General features: G+C 39.5%; 1 protein-coding gene across 1 annotated transcript in view; it reads left to right on the top strand.

The window, feature by feature from the left end:
- CCDC6 (coiled-coil domain containing 6) overlaps positions 1 to 27,923 on the top strand; it is a 321,876-nt gene that overhangs the window by 34,922 nt on the left and 259,031 nt on the right. Inside the window, exon 2 of the mRNA XM_053692244.1 lies at positions 21,576 to 21,725. Within this exon, the coding sequence (XP_053548219.1) occupies positions 21,576 to 21,725 (150 nt within the window). The remainder of the gene's footprint in view (positions 1 to 21,575; positions 21,726 to 27,923) is intronic.

The following is a 27,923-nucleotide window of genomic DNA, read 5'->3' as shown; positions in this document are numbered from 1 at the left end:
TTGTCGTTTACTCTGGTCAGAGGAGAGGTCAAAAGGCTTCTGCTACCTCTCTTTCCTTTTGGCTTCGTAGCATAATACGTTTAGCTTATGAGACTGCTGGACAGCAGCCTCCTGAAAGAATTACAGCTCATTCTACTAGAGCTGTGGCTTCCACTTGGGCCTTCAAGAATGAGGCCTCTGTTGAACAGATTTGCAAGGCTGCAACTTGGTCTTCGCTTCATACTTTTTCAAAATTTTACAAATTTGACACTTTTGCTTCCTCGGAGGCTATTTTTGGGAGAAAGGTTCTTCAGGCAGTGGTTCCTTCTGTATAAAGAGCCTGCCTATCCCTCCCGTCATCCGTGTACTTTTGCTTTGGTATTGGTATCCCAGAAGTAATGATGACCCGTGGACTGATCACACTTAACAGAAGAAAACATAATTTATGCTTACCTGATAAATTCCTTTCTTCTGTAGTGTGATCAGTCCACGGCCCGCCCTGTTTTTTTAAGGCAGGCAAATATTTTTTAAATTATACTCCAGTCACCACTACACCCTTGGTTTCTCCTTTCTCGTTGGTCCTTGGTCGAATGACTGGGAGTGACGTAGAGGGGAGGAGCTATATGCAGCTCTGCTGGGTGAATCCTCTTGCACTTCCTGTTGGGGAGGAGTAATATCCCAGAAGTAATGATGACCCGTGGACTGACCACACTACAGAAGAAAGGAATTTATCAGGTAAGCATAAATTATGTTTTAATATTGCTCTGGAGCTGCAGAGAACTGCTTGTCCCATACAGACTCTGCCACTGACCCTATTAGCAGCGCAGCTTGGTCGTTTGCAGCTAATTGGCTACGATGATGTCTTTTTTTTTTTTTCCACCAGAAGTGTCGTCCTGGTAGCAAGATTAATTTGAAGAAAAGAAGTTACATTTTTAGTAGTGTGATTCCCGTAATTTGTTGACCAGTGAATTAACACAGTTATACTATGTGTACAGAAAGTGATAGCATGAGCAAGTCAGCGCTTGCTGCTTAGTCAGCCCATTGAAGCGAGCATATCCTTGAGAACAATAAGTGACAATTTTTATTAGAAAAACAGCAATTGAAAATACAAAAATAAACACCAAGGAACAATTTCCCATACATTTAATATTCTGCAGTAAGTATAAAAGTAGTGTAGAACACATTAAAGGGAAACCTATTTTATGGTACTGTGTCCCTTTTTAAAGTTTACGCACCAAACATTTCAAACATAGAAAGTTTCCTGTCTCCAAAACTTCTGCCAACTTTCTATGTGATCATCTAAGCGGTTATGTTTCCATACTAATGTCTTCTCTAAAGCTTAACCTGGCAAAGGTATAAACTCCTACAATGTCTGTAAAAGAAGCCAAAGCTCTTAATAATTAATGACAGAAAGAAACCAAACACTGTGTCCATTTGCTTTTATCATGAATAAATGAAACTCATTTTCCTTTTCTCCTTTTCTGAGTGGCAGGCTTTTTTCTGCCAAGCTTCAAACATGTAAAAATGTTTTCCAATTTATGTAAATGTATTATAACCATCAAATTAAAGGGATACTAAACCCAATTTTTTTCTTTCATGATTCAGATAGAGCATGAGATTTTAAGCACTTTTATAATGTACTCCTATTATCATTTTTTCTTTGTTCTCATGCTATCTTGATTTGAAAAAGCAGTACTGTAAAGCTTTAGAGCCAGCCCATTTTTTGTTCAGCACCTGGGTAGTACTTGCTGATTTGTGGCTAAATGTAGCAAACCAATCAGCAAGCTCTACCAAGGTGCTGAACTAAAAATGGGCTGTCACCTAACCTTTTATTACTGCTTTTTCAAATCAAGATAACATGAGAACAAAGAAAAATTGATAATAGGAGTAAATTAGAAAGTTGCTTAAAATTGCATGCTCTATCGGAATCATGAAGGAAAATGTGGGGTTAGTATCCCTTTAAGTTTCTTTGAGCCCTTCAAAAGAGATCTACGTGTATTTGATTTGGTCATCTCCATAATAAATAATGGACCTCATGCCTGTTATAACTATCTGCTATCATCTATTGAGCATTATAAATAAGTTCTTGACTTGTTTTTGTGAATATTTAGATGAGACCTCCTACTGACAATGACAATAGTAGAACTTTAACGCTGTTAGGACGTTCCATGACGACCTAACCGCACTAGGCTTTAGAGCCGTTAGGACGGCATGGGGAGTCCTAGCTGTTCTACTGAAGCAGCTACGGCTTTCTAACTGGGATTGTGGACGGAAGGGCGTGCCTAGCGTCATAGGCACTCCCCCTAGACCTGATCCCATCTATGAAATCCTGCGATCGTACATGCTGATTTCAATTTTGTACTTATTTATTTACATCACAACTTTGTTCCGATGTAACAAATAAGTACCGTCAGAAAGGGGTTAAACATGGGTAATATTAATATTTTAAAGGAATAGTAAAGTCAAAATTAAACCTCCATGATTCAGATAGAGAATATAATTTTACAATTTACTTCTTTTATCTAATTTGCATCATTCTCTTGGTATTCATTGTAAAAAAACATACCTAGGTATCCTCAGGAGAAGCAATGCTCTACTCGGCACTAGCTGCTAATTGGCTGCACACACATGCCTCATTGGTTAACCTGAAACCTGATGTGTTCAGCTAGCCCCCAGTAGTGCATTGCTGCTCCTTCAACAAAGGATACCAAGAGAATGAAACAACTTTTATAATAGACGTGCACTGGCAAGTTGTATCAAATTGTATGCGCCAACTGAATCATGAGAAATGTTGGGTTTCATGTGCCTTTAAAGTGGTCTTTTGATCTGTTTAAATCAGTTTTTCAAGTTATGGGCCACATTGTAATTTTTTTTCCGACTTGAAGACCAATTAACACATTTTAGAAATTGGTCAAAATTAAATTTAACAATATTCTCTATAGACAAACTTCCAATGATCTATTGTTTAGTGAGAGAAGTGCCACACACCTGGATCTACAGCGAAAAAACATAAGATTGGAGTTCTTTGCTGAATGTGATGAGAGGAATAGTGTAGGGTGCGGTAGTATGGTGTCACAAAGCAGAGCAAGGCTCTATTGTAACTGGACAAGCCAGGAGTGAATGTTTTTAGCTTTATTTAAAGGGACACTAAACCCAAAAAATTTATTTTGTGATTCAGATAGAGCATGCAATTTTAAGCAGCTTTCTAATTTACTCCTATTATCATTTTTTTTCGTTCTCTTGCTATCTTTATTTGAAAAAGAAGGCATCTAAGCTTTTTTTTGGTTCAGCCTCTGGCCAGCACTTTTTTATTGGTGGATTAATTTATCCACCAATCAGCAAGGACAACCCAAGCTGTTCACCAAAAATAGGCCAGTATCTAAACTTACATTTTTGCTTTTCAAATAAAGATACCAAGAGAATGAAGACAATTTGATAATAGGAGTACATTAGAAAGTTGCTTAAAATTTCATGCTCTATCTGAATAACAAGAGAAAAAAATTGGGTTCAGTGTCCCTTTAAGAGCAACTAGGGAAACCTCCATGGCTAGACAATATGCTCATTTTGCATTCTATGTTTAGATTCCTCTTTGGTAAGCTGCATTACTCTAAATTTCTGTATTTTTATGGTTTAGATAGAAACAGTTTGAAAAAATATCTTAAAATGGCATGTTCTAATATTAAATGTGCTTAGTTCTTTTGGTATTCTTGGTTAAAAAGTTTACCTAGGTAGGCCTACGAGCAATGATGCAGTACTGGGAGCAAGCTGCTGATCGGTGGCTACTTTCATATGCCTCTTGTCATTAGCTCATCAGATATATTCAGCTGTGTCACATTAGTGAGTTGCTGCTCTGGAGCTGATTTTAACTGTGTGTTTATTCCCTTTGCAGGGCTGAAACACACAAACAATAGTGCAATATTACAATTCTCTAATTATTCCTTTAATCCCTTTACAGGGTTAAACACAATAGTACAGTAATAAAATGTTCTAAAATGTATACAATTTTCTTGTTGCGCTTTTATGTCTTTATATAGACACTGATATATAAATCTTTAAATGAATAAAATAAAGATCCAGACTGTGCTGTGTATTTTAAGGACACAAAGGACCAAAAATAAACTGCTCTATAACACACACATTTTTTAAAAAAAAACTCTGCAAAATGGTTTTAGCATTTTATGAATGTTAGAGAGAGTGCTTTTTTTCTTTAAGAATACAGCCAATGAGAATCTGTAGCACCCTCACAATATACTTGACATCACCCTTCCCCTTATACCTTTACTGGAACCCCCCCCCCCCCAAAAAAAAAAAACAACCTGCCTGTAATGAGGCTGAGAATTTTGTGATCTATTGGTTTGTGGGTGACGTTCTGCATATATTTGCGGGAATATTAGCAATAAAGCTACTCAAGTGTGTATGAAAACTTTGTTTTTGTAATGTGCTTTTCTGTGCATATCAGGTAATACCACAAGTGACAGGGGTTGGGGGGGGCACAGATTCATGTTCAAAAATAATTTGTGGTTGTCTGATAAATAAACATTTTTCTTTTATGTGTATAATACATTGTGATTGATGCGATTAGTGCTTCTAACAGTCACCCCTGTAATTTCTTCAGTGCCTGAAAGTGTAAACTAAATATTCAGTGTCCATTTAAAAAATGCTGTACATTATACATAGTATAGTGTGTATATGTATATATGTGTGTGTGTGTGTGTGTAAAAGAAGACTATTTTTTTAAAAAATACAACCCCCCAAAGCTAAAATTACAAAAAATAAAAATTTTAAAATTACAGAAAAAAATAAACAAAGCTATCCAAAATAAAAAAATTAAGCCTAAACTAATACCCCTATATAAAGAAAAAATCCACCCGAAATAAAAACACCCCCTAATCTAATACTAAACTACCAATAGCCCTTAAAAGGACTTTTGTAGGGCATTGCCCTAAGTTAAACCGCTCTTTTACCTAAACAAATGATCAAGTACCCCCTAACAGTAAAACCCCACCAAACCCCCCAAAATAAAAAAAACTAACACAAAAATCAAATCCTAACACTAAGCCCCAAATAGGTACTCACTGTTCCTGAAGTCCGGCGGAGAAGGTCTTCTTCCAGGCTGCTCTATCATCTTTTATCTTCATCCGGAGTGAAGGCGGAGATGCGGAGCTGTGGATCCTCAGCGGCGGTCCTCACCGGCGGAGCGGAGGCGCGGAGCTGTCTTCTCCAACGCGTGGATCCTCAGCAGCGGTCCTCAACCGCGGTAGTCCTCAGCAGCATCGGCACCGCTCCTCAGCGGCATGGAGGCTTCTCTTCATCCAATGTCCTTCGTACACTAAAGATTGAATGCAAGGTACCGCAATCAATTTGGGGTACCTTGCATTCCTATTGGCTGAAATGTTGAAATCAAAGTGTCCTTTTGGGAAAGACAGCAGTGTAGGGGGTCTCTTACCCGTGCACACTGCCTATCTGAATCACGGTAGAATGCTGTTTGTAGTAGTGGTCAGAGGTCTATCCGTGGGCTTTGTTCCTCGTTGACCCTTCCTTTTTCTTCCAGAGGTTTGGGGCTCTTGTCTTTGTTCTTTAACTAGCTTTGGGCTGGGACCGTTACCCTGGAGGGAAGCTCGGGGATCTGTTACCTTTGTAGTGTTGACCGTTTTTCCTCCAGAGTTGGTCCTCCCCTTTGGTGTGAGGACTTTTGATGTCCTTCCCTTTTCTACTGGCGTCTGGTACTGGGAGGGGGGACGCTCATGAAGCCCGGTCTTCGTAGGGCTGTGTGTTTTTGGAAGGTTAACAGTTCAAAACCAGCTACCGCTACTTGCACTTTGAAGGTGTGCTAGCAGGCTTACAACACCTTTCGGCGGTTGAGTCCGCTTTCCTACCTAGAAGCTGTTCATTGAGAGTTCCTGTTCAGGCAGTTTGGTGTTCTCTTGGAGAGCTCCTTCCTAACTGCTGGGATAGTTATTCTTTTGCCGCTGTCTCTGCTTGTCTAGCCTGCAGGTTTCGATCAGATTCGAGGCATTAGGGAACTCTTGTTTTTCTGGAGTACCTTAGGGTATGTGACAAGATCAGGGAGTGTCCCTCGAGTCCTTTGGGACGTGTTTTCCCTGTGTATGGATCTTTTTTTTTTTTTTTTCTTATCGATCCTGGTGTTTCTAGGGAGTTCGTCTCCCTGGGCGCTACTATTGTAAGACAACCTTGGGTTGTTGTAGGCTTGTTGAGCCGTGTGGAATGATCCTTTGGATTTTTCCTGGGAGTCGGTTCCCTGTTTTGGGGGAAGATAGTGGTCCTTGTCTTTTGGCCGGGTACCTTTTTGGGAGTCGTGACTCGTGGGGCTGACTTCTCTGAGGCTGTTTGGGCTCGACGGACTCTGCCACTGAGTGGTCTCTAGTTCGACTTTGCTGGCGTTGTAACTAATGTGCAGTTACCTGGGCTTCGGGTTTTCACCCGTGTTGTCTATTTTTATAGGGTGTCGGGTAATTTCAGGCTGTGGTGCCTTTTGAAGGGGCCGCCTTTTGTACCCACCCGTTGTTTGCATTCAGTGTCCTCTAGCTTGGGTATTGTTTTCCCAAAAGTAATGAATGCAGCTGTGGACTCTTCCCGTTTAAGAAGAAAAACATAAATTATGCTTACCTAATAATTTTCTTTTCTTCTGACGGGAAGAGTCTACAACTCCCGCCCGTGTGTTTATCTACGGGGCGGCGGTAATTTTTTGTTATTCTGGCACCTTTTTTTCACCCTGATATTTCTCCTACTGTTCCTTGTTCCCTTGGCAGAATGAGTAAGCATAATTTATGTTTTCTCTGCAGTCTTGCCATAAATTAACATACATAGTAAATATATTAAAAAAAAAAAATTGTTTGCTGCCGTCGTTTTCCAAAAGCCAAGAGCCTCACACATCTTTCTTTATTTGGAAAAGTGAATCTGGGCTTAACTGGGGTAGATAAAGCTTGCCACTGTCATTTTGTTACCAAAATATCAATTTTGTCCCTGCAAATTTTGTATCTTGCAATCTCTATTGGGGACAATTAGAAACAGATATGAGGCAGGGATAGGCATGCAATTCTACAAAATAAATAATGAAAGTATTGCAAACTTGTTTTACTACACGATTATATATTTTATACTACAATATCAGTGTTTCATGACTCTATTTAAAGGGACACTGAACCCAAATTTTTTCTTTCCTAACTTCAGATAGAGCATGCAATTTTAAGCAACTTTCTAATTTACTCCTATTATTTTTTCTTCGTTCTTTTGCTATCTTTATTTGAAAAAGAAGGCATCTAAGCACTTTTTTTTTTATTGGTGGATGAATGTATCCACCAATCAGCAAGGACAACCCAGGTTGTTCACCAAAAATGGGCCGGCATCTAAACTTACATTCTTGCATTTCAAACAAAGATGCCAAGAAAATTTGATAATAGGAGTAAATTAGAAAGTTGCTTAAAATGTAATGCTCTATCTGAATCACAAAAGAAAAAATTTGGGCACAGTGTCCCTTTAATATAGGTATTGTGAAGATTGTTGAACAGCGTTGCAAGTTATGTAATGGCAGAAGTAATTACTCTCAAACACAGCATAAACCTGTGCTACTTTAGAATATTGCGCCTCATTTAATTTTCTTGCACACAAAGTATTATGTTTAAACATGTCCTTTGTAATCCATGTTGTATAATTTGATCAGTCGTCGTCCCTTAAATGTTGTAAGTTTGTACCACGCCCTTACTGTGTGCCTGTTGACATTTGTAAATGCTGCCCAAGGAGATTTGGAAAAGTGTGGCACTTGTTTTTGTCTTATAACCTGTTCTTGATGTTTAAAGTAGGTCAGGAGCATTTGTCTATAGTACAACAGGAGACTCATAGTTTTGTTTCCTCTCTTTGAGGCGGTTAATTAATTATGTGAAAGTCTATACTCTTATTGCAGCAACATGTTACGCTAACGGTCAACATCCGTGAAAAGATTAAGATTTCTGTATTGTTTACCTTTGATTAGTCCAGCATTAAATGGATAACAGCACTATATACATTAAGTACAAAATGGCCTGTTATGTAGATCACCTACACTCCGTATTATATTTATTGTGACTTTCCTGAATTTATACTAAACTTACAAAAAAAATTATCTGTAAAGTCCTCTTATTTTTACTTGTTTCTGGGGTATTTAACTCATTCTTTAATTCCAGTCTTTTTAGGTTTTCAGTATATCTGTAGTAGAGGCCAGGTGAGTGATTGTGTCATGGTACTTTAACGGGTTGTTAAATATGAATAAAGCTGGCCTGTAACTGGCTCTTACTGACTGAATGTCTATGAGTAGTTTAAAAGGGTCTAGAAAGCACATAGATACAATACTGTCTCTCAATGTTATTTATATTGGTGATATCAAATAAACATTACCCCTAATATTTTCATGGCTCACCCTTGCAGCATTCACCAAAAACATGGGACCATTTTATAGAGAGGGTTGGATAGAAACCCAAAGCACCTCTCTTCTTGCTAATATCATGTTGCCCATAACATACAGCAGGGCTCAAAAAAATCTGTTCTGTAATTGGTTCTTACTGACTGACTTATTTTACTATGTCCATTTATTATTAGTTTAAAAGGTCTAGCAAACACATGGACACTGTAGTTTCTCTTTATAAGATTTACATTGGTGATTCCAAGTACATTTTACAGCTTTTATTATCTTGGGTCACTCTAGCAGCACTCATCAAAAACATGGGCCGATTTGTAGAGGGTCTTGCTAATATGTTCCCTATAACATACAGCAGGGCTTGACACATTTGAAATTTGTTTGAAATCTTCGAGCCAGTCCATAAATTTATGAGCCAACCTAATTTTTATATATATATATTAATATTAAGAAAGACAGAAAGCTATTAGGAATAACCCCTCTAGCTAACCCTACAGCGCTCCTAAGGTCTAGAGGCAAGTACTTGCAGTTCTCAAATACCCCTATATACGTTGGTATGCACCTATAATCTTACACTAGCTGCCAGGCTCCAAAATGTTGGAGGAGTTCCCAATACCTCCCAAATGAATAGGTGTACACAAGATGTGTAGAGATGGCGCTGTGTGAGTAAGGTGGTAAGTATAATAGCCTATTTAGGGCTATAGACAATGTATAATTAAATACTAGAGTGTGGCTTATGTTCAGACAATTAGCCCAAAGAAAGTACTTCACATTAATATGAATTACTGAAAATATAGCGAGTTTTGACACAAATTTAGGAAGTACACAAGGGTAGGACCTATGTGTTAATAGGGCAGTGAAAGTTCCTTAATGTGTCACAAAGTAGAAGACAAATGGAAAATTCAGACTCAATCTTCTTCCAATCTTGTATGTATACCCCTAAGGGTATGCACTTACATTAAATACCCTCAATCGAATGAGGAAAAAAAAAAAAAAAAAATCCCGAATGTCTGAGGGGCACTATCTTAGAGCATGTACGAGTGGGAAATAGAGGAGACAGTAGAGAAATTTTACTTAGACAGAGAGAGACCTTCTGGATTCATGCATTTGGAACCAGAAGCCCAGCAGGTCTCAATGTGGATATCGATATAGCAGCTTTTCTATGATATACTAATACAGTTCCACAGATATATTCTTTACTGACTAATAGTGAGAATTATACCTAGCTCCCAATATAACCTCCTTCATATATGTACAGGCTTGTATGTATATTTTCAGTAATTCATATTAATGTGCAGTACTTTCTTTGGGCTAATTGTCTGAACGTAAGCCATACTCTAGCCACACTCTAGTATTTACCGTAATTATACATTGTCTATAGCCCTAAATAGGCTATTATACTTACCACCTTACTCACACAGCGCCATCTCTATACATTTTGTGTACATATATATATATATATATATATATATATATATATATATATATTAGTATTCATAGACAAAATAGACTAATATGTATATATACACACACATACATGCATTTGTATTTATTTAGCACATCTATTGATAGCACCTGCAAACAAACCATTTACTTCTAACCTTTAGGCTCCTAGGTTTTATACACATTTATCAAACCCTGAACTGGTGCACATCAGATTTGGGCTTCACACACCACCTGACACTGTAAGTGTCTTTGCACATGCTTTATACAGCACTTTTCAGCAGGCAAACATGTGTACACCTGCACATAACCAGACACAAATAGCCTCTTAGCTGTAAAACATCCTGCAGCCTCTTGTCGCAGATGCCCAGAGTCCTCATGTAAACCAATATTTTTTTCCTTAGGCTTTTAGCTCATTCCCCTTATTTGTATTTCCATTGTGATAATGTAGTGCTCAGTCTATTTCCTGAAGTCCTCAGATTATGTCAGAGATTTATGCTTATCAAAACATATGTCATCCTTAAAGGGACATGGCACCCAACAAATTTCTTTCATGATTCAGATAGAGAATACCATTTTAAACAACTTTCTAATTTACTACTATTATCTAATCTGTTTCATTCTCTTGGTATCGTTTGTTGAAGGAGCAGCAATGCACTAATGCAGTGATTTTCAACCTCTTTCTTGCCGTGGAACACTTTTTTACATTAAAAAATCCTGCGGCACACCACCATCCCAAAATTTTGCAAAATCACACATTGGAGCCTAATACAGCATATATATATATATATATATATATATATATATATATATATATATATATATATATATATATATATATATATACACACACACACACTGTGCTGTCATGCCATGACTCCTACAAACTATACACTATACACTATACATGACATATTGACATTCATTCACAAACAATCATAATGATTGTCTGTGAATGAATGTCAATATGTCAAGGGTGTAAATGATGCCTGATGAGCCTGTCATATACCTCCCAATATTTTAAAATTTGAAAGAGGGACACCCCCACACTCCAGTCCTCCGGTCATGTTCCTTGTGCTGAGAAGGAACGTGAGTGACGTGACCTGGCTGAAACTGTTCTGGAATAGGAGCAAAGCATGGGGGATTGAAGTGTCGTGTTGTGCTGCGTGTAGAGCCGGCACTAGATACGTGTTGTGGTGGGTGGGGGGTTCCTTCCAAGTGTGAACACGGGTCGGCGAGGTGAGCTGCCGGCACAGTTACTCTGTCATCATCTCACTCAAAATAAAAAAAACGGCCCAATAAAAAACAAACAAAATTTAAAAAAAAATATGTCACTGTTGTCAGTCTGCCGCGGCACACCTGAGGATCTCTCACGGCACACTAGTGTGCCACGGCACACTGGTTGAAAAACACTGCACTAATGGTTTCTTAATGAACACATGGGTGAGCCAATCACAATCAATATATATATATATATATATATATATATATATATAGTTTGCATACAAAGAGAGAAGCGCTCTACCAGGAACGAACAACAGCTCAGTGGCTTGTTCTATGGCGATTTACCACCCGGAAGCAGCCTCTTTTAGACCAGTGTGCTTTACACAGAAGAAAACTTTCCTGAAGTATATCAGTCTGATCCCGCCAAGTAAGGTCAGTCCAGCCCCGAAATACCAGGCAATTCTCCTTATATATATGCAGCCATCAATCAACAGCTAGAACCTAGGGTCTCTGCTGTTTCTGAGCTTGCCTATGTAAACCATTCAGCAAAGGATAACAAGAGAAGGAAGCAAATTAAATAATAGAAGTAAATTGGAAAGTTGTTTAAAATTGTATTCCCTATCTGAATCATGAACGAAAATGTTTGGGTTTCATGTCCCTTTAATTTTGTGTTAATAAGAACATAGTTATTGGAAAATGGCTTTATAGAGAGGTTTTTTTCTTTTCTTGTATCTTGACAAAAGAACAACCACAAATTGATAGGCTTTTTTCCAGCTCAGCAACACACTGCTAAAAAAAAAGCTAGTCACCAATCACAAGCTAGCTCTCAGTAGTGCATTGTAGCTTCTTAGCCTACCTAGATATGCTTTGAAAAAAAAATTGATGCAAAGAGAACAAAGTAAATTTGATTGTGGAGGTTAACTGATAAGTTGTCTGCATGTTCTGTCTGAATTGTCAATGTTTTTAATTCAATGTTCCTTTAAAGGAAAATTAAATACAGTAGAATTGCATAATCAACAAATGCATATCAAAAAGACAATACAAAAGCACTTTGATTTTTAAATGAGTTTGATTTTAAAATCAGTAGTAGATTTTGTTTTTCTGACAGATTTCAAAGTTAGTTTTATCTTTATTATTGTCTTTATTTGTATTAAGCCAACAGATTGGGCAGAGCTAATTAAGGGAGTACAAACAGGGAACTTAACCTGGGACAGAAAGATTAGCTTCCTAAGGAGCTTACATTCTAAGTGGTAGTTGCAAACAAAAATACCAAAGACTACAGTTTTTATGCTGATTGTTCACTGTATTATCTCGGCTTTCAAGTAATTAAGATGCAATCAACGGTTCAGTGCCGTATGGCTAGCACAGCTATTGGATAAGAGGTGGAAATGTCACCTCGTGAAAAACATTTAGTTTTGGGGTGGGCTGCTTTAGGGTTTTTTTTAGTAGAATGATGAACAAATTAAAGGTATGTTCTAGCACATATTCACTTACAAATTCTGAATTGAGGTCCATTTAATTTATTCCATAGATACAGGCAAGAATTTCAAGAACGCTAACATTTTTTATTGCTTTAACGTCTAACTGCTAATATGTAAAGTTCCCTCTTTCTATTGTGCAATCTAATTCAAAGTGCAAGGTACAGCTATAAAAAAAATCACAGGTTTATGAAAGTTCACTGCTTCTGTAACAGGATGCAACAATTCGTACATTTCAAGATAGTGGTTCCCAGTTTGAACATGCAAAACTTTACTGACTGGCTTCTGTAATGGATAAAAATTATAGAAGTTACCCATACACCACACCTTCTCAGTCATCAGTGGCTTATATGGCACAAAAGCACAATACACATCATCGCCAGCTCTCTGAGCTTCAATATGCGTGCATAGTTCCTCACAGCATATGTGTACATATGTCGCTGAAAAGCTTTAAAGTGAATGTAAAGTTTAATGAGAAAGTGCCCGTTTTTTTAAAATACTCATAAAAACAGGGGCACTTTCATTCAGTAAACTTTACATTTAAGCGTTTTTCTTTCCTAAGACATGGAGAGTCCAGGACGTCATTCCAATTACTAGTGGGATATTCACTCCTGGCCAGCAGGAGACGGCAAAGAGCACCCCAGCAAAACTGTTAAGTGTCACTTCCCTTACCCATAACCACCAGTCATTCTCTTTGCCTCTGTCAATGGAGGACGTGAAGTTGGCTAGGGCTGTCTCCTCTTCTTGGACTTTCAAAAATGAAGCTTCCATGGAACAGATTTACAAGGCAGCAACATGGTCCTCTCTGCATACTTTTTCCAAATTTGATACTTTTGCCTCGGCTGAGGCCTCTTTTGGGAGAAAGGTTCTTCAAGCAGTTGTGCCTTCTGTTTAGTTCTGCCTGTCTTGTTCTCCCTCCCTGTTCATTTCGTGTCTTCTAGCTTGTGTATTTGTTCCCACTAGTAATTGGAATGACGTTGTGGACTCTCCATGTCTTAGGAAAGAAAAGAAAATGTATGCTTGCCTGATAAATGTCTTTCTTTCCGGACATGGAGAGTCCACGACCCCACCCTTAAGATTAGACAGTATTTTTTGTTAAACCTCAGGCACCTCTACACCTTTTGTGTTATCTTCGTTTTCTGTTTCCCTTCGGCTGAATGACTGGGGGTTATGGGTAAGGGAAGTGACACTTAAAGTGAAAGTAAATCCTAGCATTTTACAAACGCTAGGATTGACTTTTGAAACAAATAAAGAGGACTTTCATTCATGAAGTATAAAATAATTCATGTAGAAAGCTCCTTTATTTGTTTCAACTGATCACCGTTCTTAGCTGCTATAGCAGCACACGGCTAAAAAAAATTATTGCTAAGAGGTGACGTTTTCACCTCTTAGCCAATAGTCGTGTGGTAAATCTGGCTCCCATGGGCGCCAAGCTGGATTTACCGCACGGTTATTGGCTAAGAGGTGAAAACGTCACCTCTTAGCAAATTTTTTTTTTTAGCCGTGGGCTGCTTTAGCAGCTAAAAACAGTGATCGGTTAAAACAAACAAAGGAATGAAAGTCCCCTTTATTTGTTTCAAAAGTAAATCCTATAGCGTTTGTAAAGGATTTACTTTCACTTTAACAGCTTTGCTGGGGTGCTCTTTGCCTCCACCTGCTGGCCAGGAGTGAATATCCCACTAGTAATTGGTATGACGTCGTGGACTCTCCATGTCCGGAAACAAATAAATTTATCAAGTAAGCATAAATGTTGTTTTTTTTAAAAAAATACTTACTTTTTTCCTTATGACAGTAGACCGGCAATCCTCCACCCGCAGCTCCTGTGGTACTTTGTATAACGATGACAAATCTGGCTTCCTCCAATCATTGCCTCACAAGCTTGACACCTTGGGGTGCACGCAAATTGATTGGAGGAAGCCGGATTCGTCATTTCTGTGCTAAGTACAGCAGTAGCTGCGGAAGGAAGATCCCCGGTCTGCTGTCATAAGGGAAAAGGTAAGTATTTAAAAAAAAAAAAAAAAAAAAAAAAAAAAACCTCTTAAATGTAAAGTTTACTGAATGAAAGTGCCCCTGTTTTCTCCAACATAGGTGTGTCCGGTCCACGGCGTCATCCTTACTTGTGGGATATTCTCTTCCCCAACAGGAAATGGCAAAGAGCCCAGCAAAGCTGGTCACATGATCCCTCCTAGGCTCCGCCTACCCCAGTCATTCTCTTTGCCGTTGTACAGGCAACATCTCCACGGAGATGGCTTAGAGTTTTTTAGTGTTTAACTGTAGTTTTTATTATTCAATCAAGAGTTTGTTATTTTAAAATAGTGCTGGTATGTACTATTTACTCTGAAACAGAAAAGAGATGAAGATTTCTGTTTGTAAGAGGAAAATGATTTTAGCAACCGTTACTAAAATCCATGGCTGTTCCACACAGGACTGTTGAGAGGAATTAACTTCAGTTGGGGGAACAGTGAGCAGTCTTTTGCTGCTTGAGGTATGACACATTCTAACAAGACGATGTAATGCTGGAAGCTGTCATTTTCCCTATGGGATCCGGTAAGCCATTTTTATTCAGACAGTAAATAAGGGCTTCACAAGGGCTTATTAAGACTGTAGACATTTTCTGGGCTAAATCGATTCATATATTACACATATTTAGCCTTGAGGAATCATTTAATCTGGGTATTTTTGTAAAATAATATCGGCAGGCACTGTTTTAGACACCTTATTCTCTAGGGGCTTTCCCTAATCATAGGCAGAGCCTCATTTTCGCGCCGGTATTGCGCACTTGTTTTTGAGAAGCATGACATGCAGTCGCATGTGTGAGGAGCTCTGATACATAGAAAAGACTTTCTGAAGGCGTCATTTGGTATCGTATTCCCCTTTGGGCTTGGTTGGGTCTCAGCAAAGCAGATACCAGGGACTGTAAAGGGGTTAAAGTTAAAAACGGCTCCGGTTCCGTTATTTTAAGGGTTAAAGCTTCCAAATTTGGTGTGCAATACTTTTAAGGCTTTAAGACACTGTGGTGAAATTTTGGTGAATTTTGAACAATTCCTTCATATTTTTTCGCAATTGCAGTAATAAAGTGTGTTCAGTTTAAAATTTAAAGTGACAGTAACGGTTTTATTTTAAAACGTTTTTTGTACTTTGTTATCAAGTTTATGCCTGTTTAACATGTCTGAACTACCAGATAGACTGTGTTCTGAATGTGGGGAAGCCAAGGTTCCTTCTCATTTAAATAAATGTGATTTATGTGACACTGAAAATGATGCCCAAGATGATTCCTCAAGTGAGGGGAGTAAGCATGGTACTGCATCATTCCCTCCTTCGTCTACACGAGTCTTGCCCACTCAGGAGGCCCCTAGTACATCTAGCGCGCCAATACTCCTTACTATGCAACAATTAACGGCTGTAATGGATAATTCTATCAAAAACATTTTAGCCAAAATGCCCACTTATCAGCGTAAGCGCGACTGCTCTGTTTTAGATACTGAAGAGCATGAGGACGCTGATGATAATGGTTCTGAAATGCCCCTACACCAGTCTGAGGGGGCCAGGGAGGTTTTGTCTGAGGGAGAAATTTCAGATTCAGGGAAAATTTCTCAACAAGCTGAACCCGATGTGATTACATTTAAATTTAAGTTGGAACATCTCCGCGCTCTGCTTAAGGAGGTATTATCCACTCTGGATGATTGTGAGAATTTGATCATCCCAGAGAAACTATGTAAAATGGACAAGTTCCTAGAGGTCCCGGGGCTCCCAGAAGCTTTTCCTATACCCAAGCGGGTGGCGGACATTGTAAATAAAGAATGGGAAAGGCCCGGTATACCTTTCGTCCCTCCCCCCATATTTAAAAAATTGTTTCCTATGGTCGACCCCAGAAAGGACTTATGGCAGACTGTCCCCAAGGTCGAGGGAGCGGTTTCTACTTTAAACAAACGCACCACTATACCCATAGAAGATAGTTGTGCTTTCAAAGATCCTATGGATAAAAAATTAGAAGGTTTGCTTAAAAAGATGTTTGTTCAGCAAGGTTACCTTCTACAACCAATTTAGTGCATTGTCCCTGTCACTACAGCCGCGTGTTTCTGGTTCGATGAGCTAGTAAAGGCGATCGATAGTGATTCTCCTCCTTATGAGGAGATTATGGACAGAATCCGTGCTCTCAAATTGGCTAATTCTTTCACCCTAGACGCCACTTTGCAATTGGCTAGGTTAGCGGCGAAGAATTCTGGGTTTGCTATTGTGGCGCGCAGAGCGCTTTGGTTGAAATCTTGGTCAGCGGATGCGTCTTCCAAGAACAAACTCCTTAACATTCCTTTCAAGGGGAAAACGCTGTTTGGCCCTGACTTGAAAGAGATTATCTCTGATATCACTGGGGGTAAGGGCCACGCCCTTCCTCAGGATAGGTCTTTCAAGGCCAAAAATAAACCTAATTTTCGTCCCTTTCGTAGAAACGGACCAGCCACAAGTGCTACGTCCTCTAAGCAAGAGGGTAATACTTCTCAAGCCAAGCCAGCCTGGAGACCAATGCAAGGCTGGAATAAGGGAAAGCAGGCCAAGAAACCTGCCACTGCTACCAAGACAGCATGAAATGTTGGCCCCCGATCCGGGACCGGATCTGGTGGGGGGCAGACTCTCTCTCTTCGCTCAGGCTTGGGCAAGAGATGTTCTGGATCCTTGGGCACTAGAAATAGTCTCCCAAGGTTATCTTCTGGAATTCAAGGGACTTCCCCCAAGGGGGAGGTTCCACAGGTCTCAATTGTCTTCAGACCACATAAAGAGACAGGCATTCTTACATTGTGTAGAAGACCTGTTAAAAATGGGAGTGATTCATCCTGTTCCATTAGGAGAACAAGGGATGGGGTTCTACTCCAATCTGTTCATAGTTCCCAAAAAAGAGGGAACGTTCAGACCAATCTTAGATCTCAAGATCTTAAACAAGTTTCTCAAGGTTCCATCGTTCAAAATGGAAACCATTCGAACAATTCTTCCTTCCATCCAGGAAGGTCAATTCATGACCACGGTGGATTTTAAGGATGCGTATCTACATATTCCTATCCACAAGGAACATCATCGGTTCCTAAGGTTCGCATTCCTGGACAAGCATTACCAGTTCGTGGCGCTTCCTTTCGGATTAGCCACTGCTCCAAGGATTTTCACAAAGGTACTAGGGTCCCTTCTAGCGGTGCTAAGACCAAGGGGCATTGCAGTAGTACCTTACTTGGACGACATTCTGATTCAAGCGTCGTCCCTTCCTCAAGCAAAGGCTCACACGGACATAGTCCTGGCCTTTCTCAGATCTCACGGATGGAAAGTGAACGTGGAAAAGAGTTCTCTATCTCCGTCGACAAGGGTTCCCTTCTTGGGAACAATAATAGACTCCTTAGAAATGAGGATTTTTCTGACAGAGGCCAGAAAAACAAAACTTCTAAACTCTTGTCAAACACTTCATTCCGTTCCTCTTCCTTCCATAGCGCAGTGCATGGAAGTAATAGGTTTGATGGTAGCGGCAATGGACATAGTTCCTTTTGCGCGCATTCATCTAAGACCATTACAACTGTGCATGCTCAGTCAGTGGAATGGGGACTATACAGACTTGTCTCCGAAGATACAAGTAAATCAGAGGACCAGAGACTCACTCCGTTGGTGGCTGTCCCTGGACAACCTGTCACAAGGGATGACCTTCCGCAGACCAGAGTGGGTCATTGTCACGACCGACGCCAGTCTGATGGGCTGGGGCGCGGTCTGGGGATCCCTGAAAGCTCAGGGTCTTTGGTCTCGGGAAGAATCTCTTCTACCGATAAATATTCTGGAACTGAGAGCGATATTCAATGCTCTCAAGGCTTGGCCTCAGCTGGCAAAGGCCAAGTTCATACGGTTTCAATCAGACAACATGACGACTGTTGCGTACATCAACCATCAGGGGGGAACAAGGAGTTCCCTGGCGATGGAAGAAGTGACCAAAATCATTCAATGGGCGGAGACTCACTCCTGCCACCTGTCTGCAATCCACATCCCAGGAGTGGAAAATTGGGAAGCGGATTTTCTGAGTCGTCAGACATTACACCCGGGGGAGTGGGAACTCCATCCGGAAATCTTTGCCCAAATTACTCAACTGTGGGGCATTCCAGACATGGATCTGATGGCCTCTCGTCAGAACTTCAAGGTTCCTTGCTACGGGTCCAGATCCAGGGATCCCAAGGCGACTCTAGTAGATGCACTAGTAGCACCTTGGACCTTCAAACTAGCTTATGTATTCCCGCCGTTTCCTCTCATCCCCAGGCTGGTAGCCAGGATCAATCAGGAGAGGGCGTCGGTGATCTTGATAGCTCCTGCGTGGCCACGCAGGACTTGGTATGCAGATCTGGTGAATATGTCATCGGCTCCACCATGGAAGCTACCTTTGAGACGAGACCTTCTTGTTCAAGGTCCGTTCGAACATCCGAATCTGGTCTCACTCCAGCTGACTGCTTGGAGATTGAACGCTTGATCTTATCAAAACGAGGGTTCTCAGATTCTGTTATTGATACTCTTGTTCAGGCCAGAAAGCCTGTAACTAGAAAAATTTACCACAAAATATGGAAAAAATATATCTGTTGGTGTGAATCTAAAGGATTCCCTTGGGACAAGGTAAAGATTCCTAAGATTCTATCCTTTCTTCAAGAAGGATTGGAGAAAGGATTATCTGCAAGTTCCTTGAAGGGACAGATTTCTGCCTTGTCTGTGTTACTTCACAAAAAGCTGGCAGCTGTGCCAGATGTTCAAGCCTTTGTTCAGGCTCTGGTTAGAATCAAGCCTGTTTACAAACCTTTGACTCCTCCTTGGAGTCTCAACTTAGTTCTTTCAGTTCTTCAGGGGGTTCCGTTTGAACCCTTACATTCCGTTGATATTAAGTTATTATCTTGGAAAGTTTTGTTTTTGGTTGCAATTTCTTCTGCTAGAAGAGTTTCAGAATTATCTGCTCTGCAGTGTTCTCCTCCTTATCTGGTGTTCCATGCAGATAAGGTGGTTTTACGTACTAAACCTGGTTTTCTTCCAAAAGTTGTTTCTAACAAAAACATTAACCAGGAGATAGTCGTGCCTTCTTTGTGTCCGAAACCAGTTTCGAAGAAGGAACGTTTGTTGCACAATTTGGATGTTGTTCGCGCTCTAAAATTCTATTTAGATGCTACAAAGGATTTTAGACAAACATCTTCCTTGTTTGTTGTTTGTTCTGGTAAAAGGAGAGGTCAAAAAGCAACTTCTACCTCTCTCTCTTTTTGGATTAAAAGCATCATCAGATTGGCTTACGAGACTGCCGGACGGCAGCCTCCTGACAGAATCACAGCTCATTCCACTAGGGCTGTGGCTTCCACATGGGCCTTCAAGAACGAGGCTTCTGTTGATCAGATATGTAGGGCAGCGACTTGGTCTTCACTGCACACTTTTACCAAATTTTACAAGTTTGATACTTTTGCTTCTTCTGAGGCTATTTTTGGGAGAAAGGTTTTGCAAGCCGTGGTGCCTTCCATTTAGGTGACCTGATTTGCTCCCTCCCTTCATCCGTGTCCTAAAGCTTTGGTATTGGTTCCCACAAGTAAGGATGACGCCGTGGACCGGACACACCTATGTTGGAGAAAACAGAATTTATGTTTACCTGATAAATTACTTTCTCCAACGGTGTGTCCGGTCCACGGCCCGCCCTGGTTTTTTAATCAGGTCTGATAATTTATTTTCTTTAACTACAGTCACCACGGTATCATATGGTTTCTCCTATGCAAATATTCCTCCTTAACGTCGGTCGAATGACTGGGGTAGGCGGAGCCTAGGAGGGATCATGTGACCAGCTTTGCTGGGCTCTTTGCCATTTCCTGTTGGGGAAGAGAATATCCCACAAGTAAGGATGACGCCGTGGACCGGACACACCGTTGGAGAAAGTAATTTATCAGGTAAACATAAATTCTGTTTTTTAAAAAACGGTTACTTTCTCATTAAACTTTACATTCACTTTAAAGGGACATTAAACCCAAACATTTTATTTCATTATTCAGATAGAGAATACAATTTTAAACAAAATTCAATTTTACTTCTATTATCTAATTTTCTTCATTCTTTAGATATCCTTTGTTTAAGAAATAGCAATGCACATGGGCGAGCCAATTACACAAGGCATTTATGTGCAGCAACCAATTAGCAGCTGCTGAGCCTATCTAGATATGCTTTTCAGCAAAAGATATCAAGAGTATGAAGCAAATTAGATAATAGAAGTAAATTAGAAAGTTGCGTAAAATTACATGTTCTTTCTAAATCATGAATGAAAAAAATTGGCTTTAATGTCCCTTTAATAACTTTACTAGAAGCCTTTTTGTTAATGGAAGTATATTGCAAAAATTGTTCTATTTAAAATTTAGATGCACCCATGCATAATTCAGTTTTGACCTTTGTAATGCCTTTAATATTGGCTTAACTTTTAACCAGGTGGTCAGTAAACTCAGCCCATTAATAGGTTCTGGTAAGAACACTGATTAATAAATATATTTAATATTGTTAAAAAAATGCTAGCTGAAACAGACCTTTATTCTTTGGAATAATTCAGTAGTCTGAAAGTCATCTTTTAAAGTGATACTAAACCCAAATATTTTCTTTAATGATTCAGATCAGAGCATGCAATTTTAAGCAACTTTCAAATTTACTCCTATTATTTTCTTCATTCTCTTGCTATCTTTATTTAAAAAGCAGGAATTTAAAGCTTAGGAGCCAGCCCATTTTTGGTTCAGAACCTGGGTTATGCTTGCTTATTGGTTTGCTAAATGTAGCCACCAATAAGCAAACACTATCCAGGGTGCTGAACCTAAAATGGGTGGGCTCCTAAGCTTTAAATTCCTGCTTTTTAAATAAAGATAGCAAGAGAACGAAGAACAATTTATAATAGGAGTAAACTAGAAAGTTGTTTAAAATTCCTTGCTCTATCTGTATCATGAAAGAAAAAAATGTGTGTTTAGTAACCCTTTACGTTTTTAGTGAAATAGCTTTTAACCATAAAATATTTTCATTCTTTTCTTTTGCAGCAAGCAAGAGCAGAGCAAGAGGAGGAGTTCATTAGCAACACTTTGTTTAAGAAGATTCAAGCCTTGCAGAAGGAGAAGGAAACCCTTGCTGTCAACTATGAAAAAGAGGAGGAATTCCTCACAAATGAACTGTCCCGTAAACTCATGCAGGTGAATGTCTAAAATTCTATTAGTCTGCAGGAAGTTTTGAAATTCCTCATGTGTGTTTTTTTTATGTTTTATCTGTTACATAGCAAAGGACATTCTGATCTTTTGAAGTACCATAAATGTTTTGTGCAATTATTTACAAAACATTTATCAGGCACTGGTAGCTCCATGCAGAAGTTATTTACTTTATGGTTTGTGGAACAAATAATACAATCTGAAGTGACCTGCAACCTCTTGTGATTGGAAAAAATGCCACGCAGAAAGCTTTATAAAATCACAAGTGCGCCTCCAGGTGGGTAGAACTATTCAGTGGACAGAGGTGATAACTATTATTTGTCTTGTGTGTATCACTGGCAGTGGGACTATTTATAAATTGCACAATGTATATTGGCAAATTCTATTGGATAGTGGATATGATGTTTATAATCCCACAATTAATGTAAAAACAAGCAGATGTGCCTTGGAAATATTTTGTCTCGTTTGAAGTGTGCCTTGGCCCAAAAAGGGTTGGTAACCACTTGGTGTAGACACTTGAAATAACAAAAAATGCTGAAAAACTTTCTAATTTATTTCTTATATATCACATGTACCTCTCTTTATATCACTTGAGGGCATACAGAGGTAGACTTGTGTCTTACGCACTTTGTGGCAGCAGTGTTTGTAAGAGTGTTATACAAGCAAGCTCCTATAAAAAAAGCTGGGAATACCAACAGCTCCACATTTACCTACAACTACTGCAAACACTGTTTATGTTCAACGTCTTCTTTATTAAATAGTTCACCATAGAGTGGTTCAGCAACTGCACTCTATCTCCCATTAGTTAGCGTGTATATCATTACACACTGATGTGTCCCTTTAACTAATTAAATATGTACATTCTGACATACCCCGTATTAGATGGAAGAGAGAAAAAATGAGTACAAGATTCAACTGATGCTATTTTTAAAGAAACATGAAACCCCATTTTTTTGTTTCATGATTCGTATAGAGAATACAATTTTTAAAAAGTTTCCAATTTACTTCTATTATCAATTTTGTGTCGTTCTCGTGGTGTTCTTTGTTGAATAGTTATCTAGATCGGTAGCATGCACATGTTTAGAGGGCTACATGACAGGAAATAGTACTGCCATCTAGTGCTCTTGCTAATGTATAACATTGTTACAAAGCAGTTGATATATGGGGCTGCAGACACTTGCACACTCCTGAACTTAGTTTCCCGCTTTTCAATAAAGGATAACAAGAGAATTAAGAAAATGTGATAATAGAAGTAAATTGGAAAGCTGCTTAAAATTGTATGTTCCCTCTAAATCATGCAAGAAAAAAATGTAGGTTTTATATGCCTTTAATGGGTCTTAAAGGGACAGTCTACTCTAGAATTTTTGTTGATAGACTTGCATTTTAGCCAATCAGTGCTGACTCGTAAGTAACTTGAATGCGGCTTAGAAATTAGCTTATTAGCGTACCTAATGTTTAGCTTTCAACAAAGAATACCAATAGAACAAAGCAAATTTGATCATAAAAGTAAATTGGATAGTTTGTTTAAAATCACATGTCTGAATCATGAAAGTTTTTAATTATGACTAAACTGTCCCTTTTAACTAAATACAGTACAGGAGAAAGAGTTGGTCCTGCAGATAGAATGGGTAACCAGTGGGTTATCAATTTGTTTTGAAGCTGTGATAATTCCAGCACTTTAAAATCTGTGAAGTAAAAACATCTCCTTCCTTGTTCATCAAGATTAACACTTGTCAATTATCTGACTGACAGGGCGTTAAAGGGACATGGAACTCCAAATTTTTCTTTCATTGTTCAGACAGAACACCAGATTTTAAATAATTTTCCAATTTCCTTCTATTATTTGCTACATTTTCTTGGTATCCTTCTGTGAGCTACCTGAACACTTTGGGTGAGCCAATAAAAAGAGGCATATCTGCAGCTAGCTCCCAGTAGTGCATTGCTGCTCCTGAGCCTACCTAGCTATGCTACCCAACAGAGCATATGAAGTGAACAAAGCAAATTTGATAACATAAGTAAATTGGAAAGTTAATTGTCGCACGCTCTATTTGAATCATGAAAGTTTAATTTTGATTGTTCCTTTACACTTGATCCATGATTACAAGCACAATAGTAAGCACAAACCTCATTGTTCCACTGAGCAGGTGACCGATTTCTTAACAGGTTTTTTACTCCTCTAAATTCCTAGCACCAATCTTACATGAATTAAAGGTACCTAAAGATCATATTTGAAATGCAAATAAATGCATTTTATTTTTGGATAGAAGGACGTTTGAAGTATTTGTATCAACATTTATTAGATACATGTTTTGCTATTGTACTGTGTACAGAGTGTGTGTGTGTATATATGTATATGTGTGTGTGTGTGTGTGTATATGTATGTATGTATGTGTATATATATATATATATATATAGCGCACCAGGATACAAACACTGCCAGCAGTATGTATCTACCGTAAAAAGAATTTGCCCCCTCTTTCAGGATTGCATACCTGCTGCTACTGTAACCAGACCACCACTATGCAAGATCATTTTCTAATTAGCCCCCCATGGAATATATGGACTGTGGCTTTGCTGTCATTACTTCCCACCATATTGGTCTAGCCTGTGTAAGAAGGGCATGCTTGGAGGCCGTGACGCTTGCCATGGTTCAGCTAGTCATTGTTTTGATCTTCGATTCTCTCCAGCTGAAGCCTTCTCAAGATCAGGTCTGTATTACTGATTCAATAACTCACTTTTTATGTTTTTTTGCACTATATTTTCTAACATGTTTCCTTATTAGAGTCCACGGCTTCATTCCTTACTTGTGGGAATACAGAACCTGGCCACCAGGAGGAGGCAAAGACACCCCAGCCAAAGGCTTAAAGGGACAGTCTAGGCCAAAATAAACTTTCATGATTCAGTTAGTTTAAACAATTTTCCAATTTGCTTTTATCACCAATTTTGCTTTGTTCTCTTGGTATTCTTAGTTGAAAGCTTAGCTAGGAGGTTCATATGCTAATTTCTTAGACCTTGAAGCCCACCTCTTTCAGATTGCATTTTAACAGTTTTTCACCACTAGAGGGTGTTAGTTCACGTATTTCATATAGATAACACTGTGCTCGTGCACGTGAAGTAATCTGGGAGCAGGCACTGATTGGCTAGACTGTAAGTCTGTCAAAAGAACTGAAAAAAGGAGCAGTTTGCAGAGGCTTAGATACAAGATAATCACAGAGGTTAAAAGTATATTATTATAACTATGTTGGTTATGCAAAACTGGGGAATGGGTAATAAAGGGATAATCTATCTTTTAAAACAATAAAAATTCTGGTGTAGACTGTCCCTTTAAATACCTCCCCCACTTCCCTCATATCCCAGTCATTCTTTGCCTTTCGTCACAGGAGGTTGGCAGAAAAGTGTCAGAAAATACGGAGTAGTTCCTTATGGAGGGAATCTACCCTTTGGAATGGGACTGGAGTTTTAAGTAGTCTTGTCAGCCTCTCAGTGAGGGCATTGACGAAAGTTAGGGTCTGGAGATGCTGGGAGAGTCTTTCTGCGAACCCATCCAGACTCTTATTTACAGCTTCAAAGCAATCAGTATTGACGAGTTTCACTGCTTGCTTCCATCACTCAAGTCCATGTCAGGTACGATGCTACAAGACTGTCAAACTTGAGAGACTGCGTTTCTGTTCCACGGCATAGATTCCGGTAGGATTGTTTCATTTTTTTATACACACATGATAACGCAAGAAGACAGGGTCACAGTGTGGCTACTTTTATCTGTATGGAGTAAATGGTTAATATCTCTGGAAGGGGATTATTGAACAGGGGGGATTAATCACATAAATTGTTTTATGTTATGCTGCAACATGTGTGAGATTAGGCTCAGGCAGATGTGGAACGTACAGGTTACTTTAGTTTTTGGGATCAGCTGCACAGTCTGTTAAGCTTGGTGCGCTTTTTCCTATAGAAGGGTGCGGTCCTGCATGGCGCACAACTTGATTGGGTGTGGTCACACTGATTTCCTTGTACCTGACCGTGCGGTTTAAGGAGACAAAGTGGTTTCTCTGTTGGCCTGGGTCATAGGAGGTGGTGAGTGCCACAGCCATTGGGGGTATAAAGGTGCCAGTTTATATTTTTTTTCTATAGTCTGTTTTATAAGCACATGCTATGGAGGACTCTGATACTTTAGAGCAGTGATTTGCAACCTTTTTTTTGCTGTGGCACACTTTTTTACATTAAAAAATCCTGTGGCACACCACCATCCCAAAATTTTACAAAATCACACATTGTAGCCTAATACAGGATATATATTCAGTATATATGTGTATATATATATATATATATATATATATATATATATATATATATATATATATATGTGTATATATATATATATATATATATATATATTATATATACACATACACACTGTACTGTGCTGTCATACCATGCCTCCTACAAACTATACATGACATATTGACATTCATTCACAAACACCCCTGCACTGTTGTCAGTCTGCCGCGGCACACCTGAGGATCTCTCACGGCACACTAGTGTGCCACGGCACACTGGTTGAAAAACACTGCTTTAGAGGGTACTCCCTCTTTACCTAAGTCTAATACCTGTTTATATTGTGAGGAGGCCAAGGTATACCCTCCTGCTCAATTTTGTTCCACATGCCTTGATAAGGATCATGTCAAGGAAAGTCAATATGTTTAGTACCACTGAGCCGTCCACCTCTGAGGAGTCTCCGTCCCGTGAGGTGCACACCCTACAGTCATCTCCTTTTACACATGCAGCTTCCCGTAGCACTCTTGATCCTCCATCTGGAGGGGCTCTTTTACCGCCAGACTTCACTGAACAGTTACATACGGCAGTGTCTGTGGCCTTTAGTGCTTTACCTCGCCCTGCTAAGTGCAAGTGAAAGGTCAAATATTGCTATCCTTCCCAGGGGTCATCTACTAGCTTTTTGGAGTTATCAGATACAAGATTATCAGTTGAAGAAGACGCCTTTGATACTTCAGAGAATGCTCTTTCTGGGTTGGAATCTGCTGCCTCTAAGCCTCCAGCTGCGGAGGAACCAGACTTTAGGATTGAACATTTACGCTTTCTGCTAAAGGAAGTTTTTAGCGGTTCCGGAGCCTAAATTTTCTAAGGAACCTTGTACTCCTAAATTAGATAAGGTCTACGAGGACAAGGTTGTACCACAGACTTTCCCGGTTCCCATAAAGATGACGAACATTATTAAGAATGAATAGGAAAGACTTGGTTCGTCATTTTCCTCTTCTTCCTTTAAAAAATTATTCCTGTTTACGGACACGCAATTGGAGTTGTGTGCCTTCATCCCCAAGGTGGATGGCGCTATCTCCACGCTTGCTAAGCGCAATACTATCCCGCTTAAGGATAGTTCGTCGTTTAAAGAGCCCATGGATAAGAAGATAGAAACTCTGTTAAGAAAGATGTTTCAACATACGGGATATTTCTTTCAACCGGCAGCGGCTGTTGCTATGGTTGCTGGAGCGGCTACCTACTGGTGTGACTCGTTATCTGAGTTGATCGAGGTGGAGGGTCCCCTCAACGTGATCCAAGAAAAAAATCAAGGCCTTAAGGGTGGCTAATTCTTTTATTTATGAAGCAAATATGCTGATTATTCGCCTGAACGCCAAGGCTTTAGTTTTTTTCTGTTCAAGCCCATAGGGCTCTCTGGCTGAAGTCTTAGTCTGCGGACATGACTTCGAAGTCAAGACTTCTTTCCCTTCCATTTAAGGAAAAGATTATTTTTGTTCCAGGTCTGGACTCTATTATCTCCACGGTTACTGGAGGCAAGGGTACCTTTTACTGCAGGATAAGAAGAACAAACTAAAGGGACAAGGTCCTAATTTTTGTTCGGATTTTTTTTGTTCGGAACGTCAGCAGCCCTCTGCAAAGCCTGAGCAATCCAAGGGAACTTGGAAGCCGGCTCAGTCCTGGAATAAATCCCAGCAGAACAAGAAGCCCGCAGAGTCAGTCGGCATGAAGGGGTGGCCCCCGATCCGCCTCTGGATCGTGTAGGGGGCAGACTGTCACTCTTTTCGTAAGCTTGGTTTGGGGACGTGCAAGACCCGTGGGTCCTGGAGGGTATCGCTCAGGGATACAGGATAGTTTTAAAGTCTCATCCACCCAGGGGCAGATTCCTCTTTTCAAACCTGCCTTCAAGGCCAGAAA

This window comes from Bombina bombina, chromosome 9, assembly GCF_027579735.1.
Source record: "Bombina bombina isolate aBomBom1 chromosome 9, aBomBom1.pri, whole genome shotgun sequence".
In the NCBI taxonomy this organism is placed as follows: domain Eukaryota; kingdom Metazoa; phylum Chordata; class Amphibia; order Anura; family Bombinatoridae; genus Bombina; species Bombina bombina.
The sequence above is the reverse complement of the archived record's forward strand: the minus strand, read 5'-3'. Positions and strand labels throughout refer to the sequence as shown.